Genomic DNA, 19182 nt, shown 5'->3' on the forward strand with positions numbered 1-19182 from the left:
CGGGTATGTTTACACATTTGAGAGACAAGAATGATTTAAGAAGCCCAGCCAGCCGACGAAGAACCTAATCAACCTCATTGAATAAATAATGCCCCAAAACATTCGACACTTAAGGGAAGAAAGAGTAAGCGTACTGTCCTTTGGCTAATCACAGTATCTGCTCGAGAAAAAAGTTCTCTGAGAATTCTCTGATTTTCAAAGCAATTTATTAAAAATTCTAGATAAAATAAAAAAGTATTTTTAAGTATATCTTAAAAATATATATATATATATATATATATATATATATATATTTTACAAAGTCCTCAATATTTTCTATTCATAAAAGTTTATAAATCATAAAATAAAATTAAAAATCACTCGTTTCATTAAATCAAATTTGAAAAATTTTGAAAGAAACTATAAGAAATCTAAAAAAATAAATATTTTATATTACATAAAATTTTCAAGTTTTATTTTCAACAGTTACAAACAAAACTTATATAATGCATAACCGGTATGAAATGCAACTTATAATTAAAATAATTATCTTTATTAAACAAAATTGCGTCTACTACGAAATCCTTATCTTCAATATTGGATTAGTTATAAAATCGGCATCTCTAACGTTTAGAACGGATGCAATGAGTGCATTGTTATCAATTAAAAATTCAATCAGCAAATTCTCGATTATTATATAATAAAGACACAATATTAGAAATAGTCACTTCAAAATTCCCTGATTTTTCCTTGAAAATTCCCTTCATTTTCCGAGGCATAAACAACTTTTCTGAGAAATTCAGATCATTTTTCAAGTGGACGCTCGTAATACATACATATTCGTTTGGATTCAGACAAAATTATTCAGTGACAGAGACGCACAGATAACAAGTAATGCATAATTTATTTGACATTTAATATCAGTTTTAATTCGTCAAATAATAATCGAAATATTGACAGAGACACGGGCATCCATCAGGATAACGTCACAATGTAACGCGCGATAGTTAATTAACCCGAATGTGCGGATTTCCATGACAGATAGAAATATTTTGCATCGTGCCATGTTTACATTTGTGCCCGAAGGGAAAACGTTTCATGTACAGGCGCATGTGTTACACCGCGCGTCTACGTGGAGTTTAACTTTCACGCCGCGGGATAATTATTTTAAGCTTCCCGACTATCGGAATTTAGCGTCCACGATGAGCGACGCGCTCGAGATACCTTGTAAAATTAACATCGCTGTCATTGTAATCCGCGCGGAATTGTGTGCACGGCGCTGGATCCTACAATATTCCCCCTCGTTCGCGATAAATAAAATCAAAAATAAAAATTAAACATAAACATAATCACGACTGCGAATAGAAAATTCGAGAAAAAAAAAAGATTTGCTCATCTTTTACTTAAATTTTTATTTAAAACAATTCTTTCGAATTGGATATTATGGAAAGACAGGGAATAAAATTTATTGTCCTTTTTAAATTATTTCCTTCGTTCAATAAGAAGTCAAGAATAAAAATTAAATGTAAGCATAATCATTAAATGCGAATTTAAAAAATTATGAATAAACAAATTTATTGTCTTTAACATTTTTATTTAAAAAATTAAATATTAATTAAAGAACGAAAGTGAAATTTGTTTTATTTTTTTAAATTATTCAAATAAAATTATTTTAAATTTGAATTTTTTCTCAAAATTGCGTAAAGATATACGATATTCATTGCTCAATGCAATTGCAATTTCTCGATTAATATTATATCCGATAGAGAATCATTCGCGAAAGAATATGCAAGGAATACGCATGACAGAATCATCATAATTATATTTTTCTTTTCGCATCATCAATTGAAGGTTAAACAGAGACGAAGTTTAATAGCAATGTTATCCAATCGGTTAGAATCATTCAAGTCAGGGCGTAATCTCTCGAAGAAGCGACTGGATTAAGTTTCATGGCAAATTGGATGAGAGAAGACCGCTCGATGGAACGGAAGCGAGTAGAGGGAAGGCGAGATGACACAATTTCCTGCACGCGTTACGAATCCGCTCTCGGGAAGTTCGCGCTCGCGGGAAGTTTGGGCGCGGGCCGGAACACTTCCGGGCACTTCCGGATCCGTCTCGAAGATCCGCGGATAATAATCGCCTAAGTTAACCGATCAAACGATGATTAAGGAACGACGTGTCGTGAACGCAATCGTTGCTCGTAGATTAGATTCCCGCGCTTCCCAGGAAGGGGAGGGGGAGAGGGGGAGGGGAGGGATGGGGGATCGTTAGCGCTAATGACTCAGGGGCAAATAATTATCCGTTACGTCTTCTTGCGCGTGTAATTTACGAGGAGACGTCGCGCCGCAGAGATATGAAACTGCAATTACATCACGATAAACTTAGACGTACGCGTCGAAACAGCCGCCGCGCTGTCTTGTAAAAGGTTTGTAACCATCGCGTGTCGATTTAGTCAACTGCCCTCCCCCCCCCCATCCCTCCTTTCCCAATGTTGTCAATTTCTAAACTTTGGGCTTTCTCGCGATCGTCAGTATAACTTCCGCCGTACAATTTGATCGTGACAAATCGAGCGAAACTCGCACTTATTACAGCACTTTTCTAGCATTAAAATAATCATTGAAATACAGTGTTACACGGATATACAATATAATACAATATAATATTATTATTATTATTATTATAGGTTTAATTACATTATTATTATTATTATTATTATTATTATTATTATTATTATTATTATTATTATTATTATTATTATTATTATAGGTTTAATTACACTGTATTGTAAATTTTATAAAAATTAAGAATATTATTCCGGAATTTTGGAGTCAAGAGAGTTCTGGTCACCGAAAAAGTGTTTCAAAATAAACTAAGATGCTAAATGCGGTTTGTTCTACTCAAATTTGCCTGTTATTTTAAAAGATTTGTGATTTTAATGAAAAAATTATCGCTTCTAAACTTTATTACTTTTCTACTTCAAAAAAATACTAAATAATAATAAAAACAAGAAAACAAGTGTAATTAAAACAGAAAAATTGTAGATTATATCAAACTCTGCTTTTATTTGCTACAAAACAGTTTCCGCATTTTTCTATAGTTATATTTATGTACGAATTTCAATAATAAATAAATGATAGACAGATATTTCTTAAACAATTTATATTATTTGAGAAAGACGAAATCCGAATTTGTATCAAGGACACATTTTCCGAAAGAATTCTATTTATTCAAAACTTTGTGTTCCCTTATTTCCTGCATTTTAGCAAGATTTTTATAACAATAAATACCGGTGAAGCATTTCTCAAGTCTAAATAAATTATTTTTGTTTAATCCATATCAAAAATTATAAAATTGTTAAAGTCAGACCTTTCAATAGTTTATGAATTCCAATTCGAAATGATACGTTAGCTCTTCGCATACACATCAAGGACGCACGCGACAGTCGATCAATTTGCAGAAATGCGGGACATGCAACATGGGAACTATTAATCGTATCATCTGTGTAATTAATGGAATAAATGCCCTCGATGAGACATTACCGTATGCATTTATAGTCATATGTAAATGCGTTCTATTTTCGAGAGAAGAATTTAAATGACGTTAATAACGATCAGTGTTCGAAAGTCTTTGAGCAAATTTTATCTCGTAAAATTTGTAAACGGTCTCTGCAAACGTCACGAAAAACCATGTTTTTTTTTTTTTTTTTTACGTGTCGATAACGATATGCGAGCTAAACGAAAAAGATGCTAAAAATCTGGCCAGATGCATATCTGAGAATAATTTTATTCGGGCAAAACAATTATGTACGGCACTTAAACATGATAACACTGAAAAAAATGATCTTACAGTTATAATTACGTAATACAAAATTATTTAAATACAAAAAAATTAACTAAAATAAATAAATGACTAACGAGCGATAACTGCGATATCGCATATATTTTGTAATCACTGTAATCGATATAGATGATAAAATTTATATCTGAATAATTTATCAAATTTAGGGGAAAAGTCTCTCTATGGCGCCCAGTCAGATAACAATCACTCTCTTATAAAAGTGTGATTTGATTATGACATCTAAATTTTCTCGCGTACGTTGTTAAATATTACCGCTACAAATTCTACGTATGGCAGACAATTTTCTAACAGACATAAAAAAATAGCGGCACGTTTCAACTGTTACAACATTTAGAATTCCAATTGGAATTGTGAGTGAAACATTTTTCGGACTGAATATTGCAAAAATTTTCCATATTTTAGTAACTAGTAATTTGAGCAAATAAATACCTACATAAATATTTATACGTAAATTTGAATAGAAATATCCACATAAATATTTGGACATTTGGTCCGACACAAAATGATTTTTCCTGAGATGTGCATCCGGGTCAAATTTTCAGACACGCGAGCGAAGCTGTTCCCCTCCCGTGTAATCGACGCGCTTCATCAGCCGAGTGAAACGCGTAAATTAAAGGGGACGCAAACACGAGCGACGATTCTTCTCTCGATCGCGAGTAGTCGCTAACAATCTTCTTGCCTGTCTCGGCTCTCTACTTTTTACCACCAACTTTCTACTTACGTGTCTCGTGTCGGCCGCGAGAAGAGGAGTGTGTGCCTGCAACAACCGAGCGTTTCAGAGAATTAGAAGAGAGGTCGCATGGCTTTTTGCTCTTTGCTAGCTTGGCGTTTCATGCTTCCGGCAAGACCATTCATCTTGCGTTTCCAAAAAAAAAAAAAAAAAAAAAATGATCAAAATATCGAGACCAAAGCATCAAGAATACCGTTTACACAAACATTATGCGGACTCTACGTCAGCAAGGCTCGGATCAAACGTTCGCATTCGCGAGTGTACTCTCTGATGAGTTTTTACGAACGCGCATCATGAATGGTAATTGTAAAATTACCTAATGAGAAGATGACGGAATTTTCGAGAATAGCTTATAGACACGGATAAATCGCTATATTATTTGCCATCGTGTCATTATTTTGATTAAATAATGGAAGTTTAATCATTACAAAGAAATTGCAAAGATTAAAGTGTAAATGGCTTCCAAATTGATCTCAGTACATGCAATTTAATTTACTTTTGGAAAATTTATTAATTTTTATTGTGCATAAATGTATTGTATTATATTATACAGACTGATTACATCAAACACATAACTATTCCACTGCACTGAAAAAAATGTTAAATGTGAATTAAACGCATATTTTGTCTTTTTGAATTTTAAATACATATACATTAAATTAAATATACGTGGGTAATATCAACAAAATATTTTTGTAAATTTTTTTGTAAATATTTGCCTGACCGTGACCGCCATGTGTAGTTGAGTTAAAGAATATTTTTTTAAATCAACAGTTTTTTTTTTTTCAGTGTAGTTTCGTGAACTCTCTACGATCATCAAATTCGCTTTTTTCCATAACAATTGAGTTAATTAAAGTTGGAATAGGCCGAAAACGATAATGATTTAGCGTGTAAACAAAAAAAAGTTTCGGTCAGCTTTTCGAAAGTTACTTCAGAGCAGGATTTTCAGAGAGGAGATTGTTTTCGGGAAGCTGTGCTCGCATGCTGTATATAAACAGTGTGTTTGTAAAAGGAAATTATTCATGCAAAATAAAATAATAATAATAAAAAGTGAAAGAGGGTGGGGGGAGATGTGTGTTTCTTGCCGACAGCGGCGTCGCTTTTGTCAACTCAGCTAAACGTTTAAGCTCACGGGGCATTTAGATGCCTCCTTCGCGATGCAAATTCACTCCTTTTGCATACCGCGCGCTTATTAAACACGGTGAGCTCATTAAAAGCGGAAGTTGACAACGATGAGCGCGAGCACGCGAAATTTTCCGCCTAATTCGCATAATTATCACATCCATGAACACAACTGAACTTTGCGCCGCGACGTAACGACGAATTTCACCATTGCGTCATTCGTTATATCGCGAGATGAGAATAATGAGAATGAAAGAATGATAGTCGATATCGGATATTAAAATATTACGTTTCATTCGTGATATTAACGCGTGTATTAAAAACCTCGTACAATTGACGATCACAACTCCGTGCACAATGACGTGACCATACTTTTGATCAGCATATCGATAAAATAAAAAAAAAAAAAAAAAAAAAATAAACTGGAAACTGAAAACTGGTTTGTCTCATAATCATTCCACTGAAGTGGGTAATTACATTCAATGTCACAAATTAATTTACATTTTAATCGTGCGTTCTGCCTTGAATCAGTTGTCAATTGCGTAACTTAAACTAGAATTTATAATTCTTGCTAAAAGTGTCTCCGAGAATAATTCGATCGGGAAAATCGCGAGAAAAAAAAAAAATAACAATTTATTAAGTCGACGTTGTTAAAATTGTAACCGGGAAGACCAAAGGACGTCGCGCATCGCTCTTCCTGATTACATTACATAATCCATTAAATTAAGTACGGATTCCGGACGTCTCCGGGTAGAAAGACATCGGGATTATTAATCGACGCGGTCGTTATCGTCAACGACGCGCCATCTTTCCCGAAATTCTTACCAGTGAAATGGGAAACCCTTGTAATTTTCCGGGATCGAGCGCGGGAAGCGACCGCGTGTACGGCCAAATTGAATTTCATATTTCGCTGCGCATCGTGAATCGAGCTTCCGGCGTCTCCCTTGTAATTAATTGCCAGTTCAAGCCTACAGCCAAGAAGAGAAGAAAAAAAAAAAAAAAGGGTTCGCCCGGCGGCAGAACCTCGTTGCGAGCGAAATCAGCGCAATTTCCCTTTCTTGCTGTCGCTCTCAACGCGATACGACGATATCCCCTCCCCCTCCCTCCCTTCCCCCCCCCTCGCTTCTATGCGAAATCGAGAGAAGCGCGTTAATGAAGACGAATTGTCGCGATTAGCTCGATCGCCTAGAAAGCTTCTTCTCGATTAATAAACGGCGCGATCGCACGATCGCTTTAACTTGTTCCAGCTAACCTCCGCAAAACCGTTTCGAGTTACGAGTTGGTTGTATTTGACCTGGGCTGATAATATCTCCTCTTGTCCGTGAAATATTTCTACTCTATCTATGAAATTATCTAGAAAAGTTAAAGGCACTTTAACGGAACAATTTAATCGTCCAATTATCGTGCGTGTGATAGTTTCTGTACGCGATGTACCGTATCCACTTATTGTTTTTAATCGAAGCTTGGGGTTCAACATCGTAAAACATCGCCCTGCCGAGGGATAGCAAACTTTGTTCGTAAAAAAGAGAAAAGAAGGAAGGAAGAGAAAAGGAAGAAAATAGACGGAGAAAGAATGTGCTGAAACAAAACGCGGCGCGGCTCTTTCTTTTATCGCGAAACGACGAAAAAGAGCATGTTTCTCTCCCCGTTTCTTCACTTTTGTTTTATATACAACAGCGCGATCATGTTCCCGGCAGACTAAAGGGCGTTTTTTTCATTTAAAAAAAAAAAAAAAAAAAAAAAATCGAGAAAATTGAATTTTCGCCAGCGAATAACGCGGAGGATCGAGAGCGCAACGATACACGCGACAGAAGAGACACCGGCGCTGGAAGATAAAGTGACAAGCGATGTATCGATCGCCGGAAATGCGCTCGTGAACGCATTACATCGCGATTTCCGATATCGATCGCAACATTCTGCGTGCATTCCCGAAACACATTTGCGTGCGCGCATGCGCGCGTTTCCTTTATCGCCCCGAATTTTCCCCGTCGCAGAGGATATTGCCCATAAATCTGTCCCTCGCGAGTTAGTCCGATACATACAAACGTAGAAGAGTCTCTTTTTAAATATATCACGACACATTTCACCCCCCCCCCTCTCCTCTCTCCTCCTTCTCTTTCTTCTCTTTTCTGTTCCGCGTTCTTCCTCTTTTTTCAAATCGACGATTTTTCCCTCACGCGCAAGAGCTTTCCAAATTTCAAATTATTGATGAAATTAAGTCTCCTTGATGAAAATACAAAACGAGAATTAGAAAACGGGAAGAGAAATCTTTCCTATGATAAAATTTCATGTCGTCAAAAATTTTGACAAAAAAAAAAATTTATTAGAAAATCAGTGAATTTACGAAATAAAAATTATCAATCAAAGTTTATCGTTGCCTCTTTTCCGCGATAGTAGGTTGGTTCTCTCGTTGCGTTTACTTCGTAAATGGCTGTCATCACAAAAATTTTGTATTTTGAGAGGTGAGTTTGTGTATCAAGAAATTAATAAACGTAATGGTATTTATTTCTGCTCTTTCTGTACAAAAAATTAAATAGCGCGTGTGTCTAGGCTCCTTCTATAGAAAAGACATCTTGTATAAATCTTTCTCTCTCTTTCTCTTTCTTTCCAAAAACCTCTCGTTTGCAATTCAGATTTTCTTTACTTCACGAACAACTCTCATCTCAATACACTGATAATGCATCGAGAGAATTATCAGTATAATAATAATATTAATTATTAGCATTTAAGTATTTGCTTTTACAACCGCGAAGACTCATCTTTCCTTTTTAGATGTATTCAAAATACATACCATCCCACACAAATTTTACAAAAACATTCTTATCATAATAACCTTTCTCGATGGAGAAAGAGATAAATAAAATTTAATAAATCCACGAATCAATGAGAGGAATCAAAAGTAAAAAAATGTTAAAAAAATAAGCGCGCGCTCGGTGGCGTCGAAATAGTTATAAAAAAAAAAAAATAGAACGACGAAAAGAAGAGAACCGTGATGATATCACGTCGTTATAATAACAAACGTGATTTGTATGCGATATTGCGTTGTTTCTTCCTCCCATTCAGTCAAAGATTGTCAAGGATGTTGAAGATACAGGTGGCGGGCATGTGCTGCTAATGCATTTCGAGGCACAACACGCGACAAGGCCGCATACATCGCTCGGGCAAAGAGAATCGCGAGGATTCGGTTACACATTTACACATTTATGGAATATCGATTTTCCGAACGGCCAGCGCCGTGCCGGGGGGGGGGGGGGGGGAGGGGAATTATTCATATATTCGTCGTCGGTGAGACGTGCCCAAGGGTTTGTCCGCGTCAAAGCCACACGAGAGATTGCACCCTCTCGCCAGGCAGATCGATCCGGCGCGGACAACAAGGGCGGGAAGGGGGCGCAAAAGGAGCAAATTGAAAGTAACCTCCCTCTTGTTGTCGGGGCAAATTTTTAACTTCGGTACAGGGTGCGGTGCGCGACCGGCGGAAGTTCGCGCGACGTTGAAGTTCGCGCGCAAAGTTGCGGAGGAGACGAGGTCTTCGCCGGCGAAGTTTTCCGGACGTGAAAAGATTAAAGAGGATATTAACTTCCGAAAGAAGAGCTACAAGATGCGCCGGGTATAAAGAAATAAATATCCACGGGAAGACCGCGAGTTTTGCGCCGAGGCGCCGCGTGACCTAAAAGAGAACTTGGAAGACTATCTAGGATAAGGGAGGAGGAAAAATATATATAATAATTTTTCTTGTCCGCAAGAAAGGGGTTCTTCACCAAGGTAAGTCTCGCTTGTGGATTTAAGAAATTCGGGTTTATAATTCTTTCGGCAGTCGCTAGCGCGCATATCCATCTGCTAACCGTCAACCCCATAAGGGAAAATATTTTTGCGCGAATTACTTGAGCGAAAAATCGCTCGCGTGAAATCACAATGTAGAGATAAATGTTATTAATTAGCAAAAAAATCTTTCTCACATTCTCGAGATCGTCGCGTCATCTGTGAAGAGAGCAAGAACGTTACATCAGTAAGGCGCTTCGTGACGGATTACGATGTCAACAGAGGGTCAAAGAGAGAATTTTTTTCCGGGCTGCCAGTCACGAAGCTGAGAAATTTAATTATCCGGGCGCGTCTCGCGCGTCCGAAGACGAGGATGAAAATATTCGTCTCCCCTTTCAAGCACTTTTGGGTAGCTACACACAAGGGGTTGGCAAACTCCACGGGACTCAAAACGCGGCAGATCGATGGAAACGTAAAACGCGATGGCGATACAAAAAGCACGAGTTTACGCGTCGTAATTAAACGAGGCTAAATGGCGAAAAAGCGACAGTGCAAATTCGTCGATCAAATTTCCTATCCTCTTTGCTTTGGTTTCTTTTTTTTTTTTTTTGCTGTTTTATGTAGATGTAATTACAACCTTTCGTTCGTATAACCTTCGTGCGGCAACAGCGGAGATTAATATTTCCAAGGCGTGCCGCGGAAACTGCGGCGTAAATTAAGGATCGATTTGTTGCCGTGTCTGTTTACGACAAGCAATTTTGAATGTTGATTAAAGGTGGTCTCGGCAATCTCACGATGCCAGCAAACTTATTACTATGTATTTTATGTCATGACGGTAATTCACCGATTTTATTACAAGTTTGAAATTTTTTACGTCTACAACGGCGGGAGAATCGATTCAATTTGTATTTTTCTATATGGTGGTGGATATTATTTCGGAAATCAGAGCTGAACCTCTTCAAAGTGTGGCGAAAGTGAGGTTTCCGTGCTACTATTATGTGAAAAAAAAGTTTGTTAGATTTCTGTTACAGGTTTCAGTATTAAGATTTTTCAGTTGAATGTGATGTGAGAATTTCAAAATTCAAAATAGCAGGTCCAATAGAAAAAAAATAACTGAATTTTTATAAAAATAATTATCCTAAGATTTTCAAGTTGAATCCAAATATATATTAGAATTTTTTAATTAAAAATGGCGGATTCAATTTTTTTTATTATTTTTCCAAATTTCGACCCGCCATTCTAAATTTAAATATCATAATTGAATTCCTCTAAGCGATGACCAAAACAATAGGATACCAAGTTTTCATACAAATCGCAAAAGGGTAAATCGTTTTTTTTTTTTTTTAGATGTGTATATATACTACATACGCTGTGAAGAGATTAATAAACGAAAGGAAATCTCGCGTGTAATTCCCCCGACATTCCAGTCTCCGGCTTGTCGACAATTAAGAGGTAGATGTAAACAATAGATATGCGTTATCTCAGAAAGCGCGTTGATCCCAAACCGTCAATGAATTGGGATTCTTTAGATAGTATTTATCAGCTACGACGATGAGACAAAATTCCAGGTAAATTTTCACCTTATCGTCGTCGCGTTCTTCACACGACGGAATGCCATTCAGGCGACAATAATGTACGTGAAAACTCGTCAATGTTTTTACTGAAAAATATATATATATAATAGAATATACAGAGTTAACAAATGCATTTTTCATTAAAATTTGCGTCAAAGTTTATCATCAATTTTGTATACAGTGCATATATATATATATATATATACACTGAGTCGCAAAAATTTAATTAAAAAATGCATTTATTATTTCTATACATTTTATATATTTTATTTTTTTAGTAAAACATTGTAAAACATACGAGTTTTCATACAAATATGTATATTTCGTACATGTATTAAATAACATTTTTAAGTTCGTATCAAATAAATATGTTGTTGCAAAAACACATTACGTTGTATTTAACCGAGTAACGTATCAAAAATAAATCATGCATATTTCCGGATTCTATAATAGAATGGTGGCACTCGTGGGACACATTTTTCGCATTTGTGGGACAACCCTCCGAAGATTAGTTACGAGCGAGGGTCAAGGTGGCTGCTATGGATCGTCGATGGAATTCAATTACTACTCCTATTACTACTCCTAAAGGGAACCCTAAACGGAAATCATTAAATTTCGCGTGTGTGCGTGATTACGTTGCTCCCTTATAAGCTATTTTAAGAATCTAAATGACCGACCGGTAATCGTCGTTAAACTCCTACACTGTTTTTATGATAAACAGAAAGTCATTTCGTTGCATTTATTAAAGTGTGACACAAATCCCCTTGTGTCACATAATTTTATCATAATGGTTAAAAAAGTTGATTAAGAAAGTTGAGTGAAAAATATTTTTCGCCATCTCGATATATTTTTCAAGGTCAACTATCTTGACAAAGATAGATACGAATTCCACCTATGTTTCGCTCCAGGAATGAAGGTCTAACTCCAAAATTACTGTCTATGTCCGCCAGGATCGCCGAGCGTGAAGTTAAAGGGTCTATTCCGGTAAGGGATGATGGTAATCTCGCGGGTTGGAACTGCTTCATGTCGAGGGTGAAACTAGTTCACTGTCAAAGGAAAACGTCGCGCCATTCGCATTCTATTATCCCTCTGTTTTATCATTTCTTGAATCAGAAATTGCTCATTTTTCAATCCATTTCTTACGTGACGTTGTATATGTTATTCTTCAACAATGTAGTGCGCAGTGTTATTGTATCCCTTGAGAAAGATTTAAATAAAATTTGCAAATCCAAGATAATATTTAATTCCTCGCGATGATTTCACCGTTAAGAAATTCTATTATCTTTCTATTAACAAATAGATTTTAGTGTAGCAAAGAACAACGAAATTAATTATTTAATCGGCATACAAATATAGATTTAACGGAACGTTATTTCAGTACATTTGTTATGCATTTATGCCATATATATATATATATATATATATATATATATATATATATATCACTCGATATTACGTCATACATTTCAGAATACTTCATCGCGTTTTCTGTATCTAAATATGCAAATAGCAATGTCGAAAGAGCTCAAGCGCCACGGGATGTGCATTAATTCGGTTCATCTTCCAGTAAAGTCAGACTGCCGGAAGAGCCGAATTAGTGTACGGAAACGGATTTTGCGTATACGACAATAGAACAATTCCGACAATTACGAAACAAATTTACCAGCGGATCCCCGAAGCAACGAATGCTAAAGGATGGCATGAAAAGGCGAGAATTTCCCGATGCCGGCTATTGCCTCTCGGGGGGAGGGGGGGGGGGGATGAAGCGGGGTGAAGCGGGGGGTAGGTCCGGTCAGTAGAATACGTCCCTGGTGAAATACGCCCGCGGATACGAACGGTCGTCCATTTGTCCGCTGTCGACCGTCCTCTCCCTCGAGTCGCTTGCTGAAACCCTTCACCCTTCGCTGCGCTGCGGGACGCTCGCCATTTCTCAGCTTGGTTCAATTTAAGGAAAATGCCTGCCGTGGCCACGCACCGATCCATTCGTACGGATTTGCCTCGCTTGTCGATATTGTCGATATTCGTGCATATGATCTGTTTGTTTCTTTTTTTCTTTTTTTTTGTATTTTCGCCTCGCCCCAAAAAGGTTGTTCCGTCGCGTTATACGTGTTACACCCCCAAGGAATTACATCCCCTCTTTGATAGGATCACCACTCTTTACCCGAGTGGTTCTGTTTGGCAAAAATATATCTTTCTATCGGAATAGTAAGAACGAAAGCGAGAAACATTTACGAAGATATTTGCGAACATAGAGAAACTAGACAATCGTAAGTGGATTAAATTAATTTCAAATGTGAGTAGAATTAGAATTTCCTATAAAATTAATATTAAACAGATTTGATTTTAATTTGTCTTTTAATGTTTTTCCTTTTGTATTAATTTGTAATTATTTTAATTTCCCGTTATCGACTATTTAGGAATCTAAATTTAACTATTCCAAATTTAAAATTCAACTCTTTCCTCTCTCCTCTTCTCCTCCCTCCCCCCCTCTCATTTCTCTTTATGTTCTTAAAATATCAAACTATTCTATATTGGAACAAAACACCTTTCGAATTTCTGTTATTAGATTACATCTATTAATTCTAAAGCTATAATCTCAGACACTTGTTAGGAATGTGCGCGAATTTGTCTGATGATACAACGATGGACAAAAGTTCACAAACTTGGCATGTCTTCGGGTTGTCTTCTAGAGGTATCCTACTACAAGGTGCTTATTTCATGTGGTAGGTACTTGCATTACAAGTACAGCCTCCTTCGCAGCTTCGACAACAACTCGCAACAACTTCTACAACTTGCACAGATTGTTAATGCAAGGCTATTGCAAGGCAGAAATACACATTGAACTCTACATTTTAGTTTTCACATGTTACGTTAAATTTTGCAATTCTGCAAATTTGGCATAAATTCAGGTGAAATCATTAAAAAAAATCGTTTTCGCTAAAAAAAAAAAAAAAAAAAACTATCAATTTATCGCATTTACATACATACGTGTTCTAGGTTTGTAAAATTATAGATATTTATTAACCTTCGATTAAAAGTTATAATTATGTTTTAAATTATAGTTAACTTTTCATTAATCTCATGGAACGTAAAATATACCTCTCTTAGAAATTTACTAAATTAATTGAATAAAATTTTCTCTATATCGTTATATTTAATATAAATTGTTTCACAATTAAAAAATAACTGTTGCTTTATTTTTCTTAATTCATTCTTTTTAAAAATACATAAAGTATTATACATCTTTATTCGATTAATGATATAGATCATCAATCAAACGATAGAAATTGAAATATAAGTAACGTTGGAAAATAATATAAAACTCGCACAAATAACTACATTACGCGAGTAATGTAAGGTTAACAAGCCAACCAAATTAAATTTGTTTATTATTAAAAAGATTATCTCTTCCATATGATTTATCTATAAAAGAAAGAAATTAAAAATCTATATCTACTTTAATGGGGTAAAAACGCTAGAAATTACACAATAATTTTAAATTATTTTATTTATTTCTTAAAAAAAAATTTTTTTTTTAAATATTTCTGACTTGATATCTATCATTTTTTTCCATGCTTGATAATTATAGCGTAGTAATTTAAACATAATTGGAGAAAATTAAAAAATTATCAAGTATCTCCATTAGACACATTATGCACATCCACGGTGCAGCGTGTTAAATCTGAATGTCAAACTATCTAATAGTCTCTCTTTTCAACTCAGACGCCGGAGCTGCGAAAGAAAACCATTTTTCTTCCGGGAGAAACAATGGACCCTGCTTCAAAGAGTCCGTCTGCAAAATCCGTCTAACGTTCTCCCCGGGGAGTAGAGATTTTTGCCGGGGCTATTTTTTTCGGGCGATGGGTTCATATTTCTGAAACCCACCGCGGTGGTTAGATTACGCGCGTTAAGGCCCGGGAAAACTCGCTGGTGAGAGTGAAAATGGACGAGCGAGCGTATGCCGGGCTTCCGATGTCGACCGAAAGCACCGAGAAGAGCGGCGGCTTAGCATGGCCGGCCTTTTTCATCCGCGCCATTATTCCGGACTTAAAGCTCCGCTGGCTCGATCGTGTAGCCGTCGCTCGCCCGCAACAATGAGACTAACCGATCCGAGATGATTTGTAGAATGACCGCGATTAACATTGCACACATTGGGTTATATACAGGTACAAAAGTAAGTGGAAACTAGTCAAATAACTCGGCTCATTTTTTTCATCACTTATCCTCGATGGCGTTTGAATCGATGTTCGCGCAAAGTTAAAGTGGCTCATTTATTGCCAAGAGCCTTTAAAATCTTGACCGTTTAAATTTCTATTCTAATCGTCAAGCCGTGAGTTATTAAGTAAGTTAAATTTGTCTTTTTATTTTTACACCTGAAACTTTTCGTTTCTATTCTTTCCGTCGTGAGAGTAATCACGTTTTTTTTTTTTTTTGCTCTTAGATATTCAGTTTGTAAAGGAGCTGTACATAACAAGGTAGTTACAAATAAGATTTCGCGAGACATTTGATACGTACATAAAATATTGATAATTTTAAAAGCGAGCTTCTCTTTACGTATTCGAGTATAAAGCTTAAATGCACCATCATGAAAGGGAAAAGAGAGAGAGAGAGAGAGAGAGAGAGAGAGAGAGAGAGAGAGAGAGAGACAAAGACGATGATCAAAGTGCAGGTTACTCTTCACGAATTTCCGTACTCGAGAAGTTCCGACGATCAAAGATAAAGGTCCCGAGTGCATTCAGCGACGTCACGAGAGACGTAAACGAGAGGAAAGGGAGGGCATCTTGTCTGGTACAAAATGTATGGTGTAGGCAGCCTACCGTGAAACACTCCATTCAATGGCGTTTCGGGTCCCCGACCGTGGGGGGGGGGGGATGTCGGGGTGCACAAGTTACGCGACTTAACATCAAACGTGCAACACGCCGAGAGGTTTGTTGAATAACTTCCCCATCGATCCGAAGAGAGTTGTTCGACGAATTTATTCAGCGATGATCAACAATTATTATATCTGATATAAATAATTGTATAGTGTAAATCAAATAATTATAATATAAATATAATTTTGTATTCTTCAGCTCTGTGGAGGGAAAATCCCAATTAAAATGGCAATTATGCGCGATAAAAGTAATTTTTCTTCATACCGTAGACACTTCGCATTTTATTTATTCGTGAAGCTCTACTTGTTTCAATTAACTCTCAGTTATGTCTCAATTGAAACCAAGTTAAACGAAACCAAGATCCGATTAACTCTCTGAGTGAGTTCTCAATAAAGTCTCGAATAGACTTTACTTTTCATGCACAAATGCGAAAAACGACTCACGTAAAAAAAATCGATTTCGTCGTGAAATCGATCGTTTGAAATATTGATATTTTTAATTCGGTAATAAAAATGTATGTTTCACAAACGAATTTTTTATAAACACTGCAAATGATTATTGCATGATTCTTCATTCGGTATTCCATAAAGTATAAATATTTTATAAATTTATTTTGAATTTCTCTATCAATATAAATGTTCAAATAAAAAATCGTATTTATATAGAAGCTCTTGAAGTGCCAAGACGAATTTATAAAATATATACGTAGATCACGTGCTTTACTCTGAATATCGAATAGAGAGTTGGGTCACGATTGCTTCTTACGTTTATAAACAATTCATTTCTAGCATCGATAATAAGACGTTCTTATTGCCGAACAACAACATTGATCAATCCGTGATGATAAAATATTTTCAATAATAAACAATAAGGCTATAGAGAATCAGCGCTATAAACAGATGCAATTATATTATATGTTTATATGTTTAATTTTAACTACGTTTATTGATAAAAAGTGCTATATTTATATCATGCATGTTTCCATCTTGAGCAAATTATAAACTTGTTTTTGTTTTAATCGTTTTTCTTGTCAATCTTAAAATTATCATTGTTCTTAGATATTGCCTTGAACTGGAGCTAACAGTCTCTCATTATAATGTATTATTGTATTGAAATTTATATTATACTCTTTTTACGTGTTTCTCCTTATTGTGTCCATTTAGTGAGTGACAATTATTCTTTCTTTTTTACCTGATACGATTTAAATGTATCATCTCACATTGAAAACTTTTTAGAAATTAATTAATAATTTCATTTTCGGTCAACCGACGTGAGCGACATATTATTATTATTTTTTATGTTTGGGCTCACCGATTCGAGGATACACCCTTACCGCATTTTTGTATCATCGCAGATGATACAAATTTGAGTCGAAACGTCAGTGGCACTTTTCATCATGTTATTATCGAGAATCTTTTTTTCTTTTAATATTTAAAACATTTTCATCGCTGAATAATCCTCAAAGGCCACTGCGGCGTTCTACGAGTTTCGCATTTGAGAGGCAACGCGAAGTCTAAACGGATAAACTCGGAAACGGCGTGTGGGCGCTATTTACATTAACGATGCATCTCTCCCCCCCTCCCGGCAACACCCCTTACCTCCCCCTACCATCCATCTAATCTCGCGTGCGCGTTCAGCAACAAGGCCACCGTACGAGAAGCTATCAGCTGTCGATTTCCGCGATTACCGCGCGCGTTTCCTTACCCCCCCCCCCTCCCCCTCGCCCCATCGTTCGCCGATCTTCGATTACAATGAGCACGCGGGCTCGCTCGTGAGCGCGCACGAGTTACATCTACGAGTTACGTAAGCCGCCGCGTCGCCATCGCGAAACGCGCGCGCGGTCGCGAGGAGCTGGAAATAACGCGTTCGAGAGGAAACTCGGAGAGCTGCAAACGACGTATCCGGCGGCAGCAACCAGCAGCAGCGACGACGACGAGGCTTTGCCTCTCGATTGGTAGTCAATCTAGCCGAGTCAATTAGCGGGCAACCTGTTCGCTCGCCACGCGTTTCGTAACGTACACTCGGACGAGCGTGCAGGGCGTTGTGGAATTAATTGGACCGTGATAACCTTGGCAGCGCTATCATTAGATATAGCGCGCCTGGAGGAGATATGGCGATTCTTCATAAAATAAAATCCCCGTAAAATATAAATATAGTAGGAAAATATTGACGATAATAAAATAGAACGAATGAAAAAAGTGCTTTGATGTAAACCGCAAGGGAAAGGTCAACGCAAGAGTCTAAACATATATTATAATTATATAAACACATGATTATTTTACATGATGATGAAAAGTATGGCCGGAACAAAAGGTACCAAAGATGTATCGTGTATTTCAGTTCATTTCGTGAGTCATCATTTCCTGAAATACCTCCGAAAAGTCACGTAAATTGTAAATTACATGTGACAGAGAATGAATTATTCGGAATATTCTCTTAAACTAAATCAACGAAAATTTTACTGATTAATATTGACGTGGATACTTCATTACAAGTCACTGAGTATTTTACTTCTCTTCGATGCGATTTTATTTTTTCGCATCGATTAATAGTAACTAATAAAAGTAAAAAGAGTGGTAAACTGTATGTCTTTTTATATTTTTGTTGGGAGAAAAAAATTCTCATATTCGCGGAGTGAGATTCATATTCAATTTTAACATTCAGATTCAGTTTAGAATTATATTTTTTTAGAGTATTTTATATTTTTAGAGATATATTTTTTAAAATTATATTTTTTTTTCTCTCGGACTTGCTATTTATAACCACTATTTCCAGCAATTAAAATCGTCCACTATTAATTGATTCTTTTCTATACATGATGACATATACATAACAGTTTCTTTTCTTATATGAAAAATTAGAATTCACGGGAAAAATGAACAATAAAATATATTCGTAGCGATATTTAAGATATTACAGTGATAAGGCTGTCGTGCAAATAATCTTCCGCTATCAGCACGCGTGTGAAACTTTTGACTCACTCGCTCAATTTCGCTCATCATTTCGTCGCAATTCATAATTTAATCTGACATAACGGCGAGTCCGCGTGACGGCTGATAAAAAGTCGTGCAATCGGCTTAGGGACGTGTCACGTAAAAGCGTACCGACAAGTCACTCTATGTAAACAACGACACATATGTGTGTGCGTGCGTGTGCGTTCCGTGTATGAATATCGGCTTACGCGGAATACTGCGTGTTTCGTGCACAACGTTGAGCGTTTGTTGGCTGACGACGGTTTGTCGTCGGAAACTCGGGGAGTTCACATTGACTTAGGGTTGACTTAGGA

At 36.5% G+C, this 19182-nt stretch overlaps 1 protein-coding gene across 9 annotated transcripts in view; it reads right to left on the bottom strand.

The window, feature by feature from the left end:
• dlg1 (MAGUK family member discs large 1) overlaps window positions 1-19182 on the bottom strand; it is a 281985-nt gene that overhangs the window by 107443 nt on the left and 155360 nt on the right. For 8 of the 9 annotated variants that reach the window (XM_089073511.1, XM_089073506.1, XM_089073510.1 and 5 more), the window contains one exon: window positions 4559-4594. The exons of the other annotated variant lie outside the window; for it this stretch is intronic. In XM_089073511.1, the coding sequence (XP_088929637.1) occupies window positions 4559-4594 (36 nt within the window). The remainder of the gene's footprint in view (window positions 1-4558; window positions 4595-19182) is intronic. 9 annotated transcript variants of the gene reach the window in all.

Source organism: Pogonomyrmex barbatus, unplaced genomic scaffold, assembly GCF_055798465.1.
Source record: "Pogonomyrmex barbatus isolate J1 unplaced genomic scaffold, ASM5579846v1 scaffold15, whole genome shotgun sequence".
Classification (NCBI taxonomy): Eukaryota; Metazoa; Arthropoda; class Insecta; order Hymenoptera; family Formicidae; genus Pogonomyrmex; species Pogonomyrmex barbatus.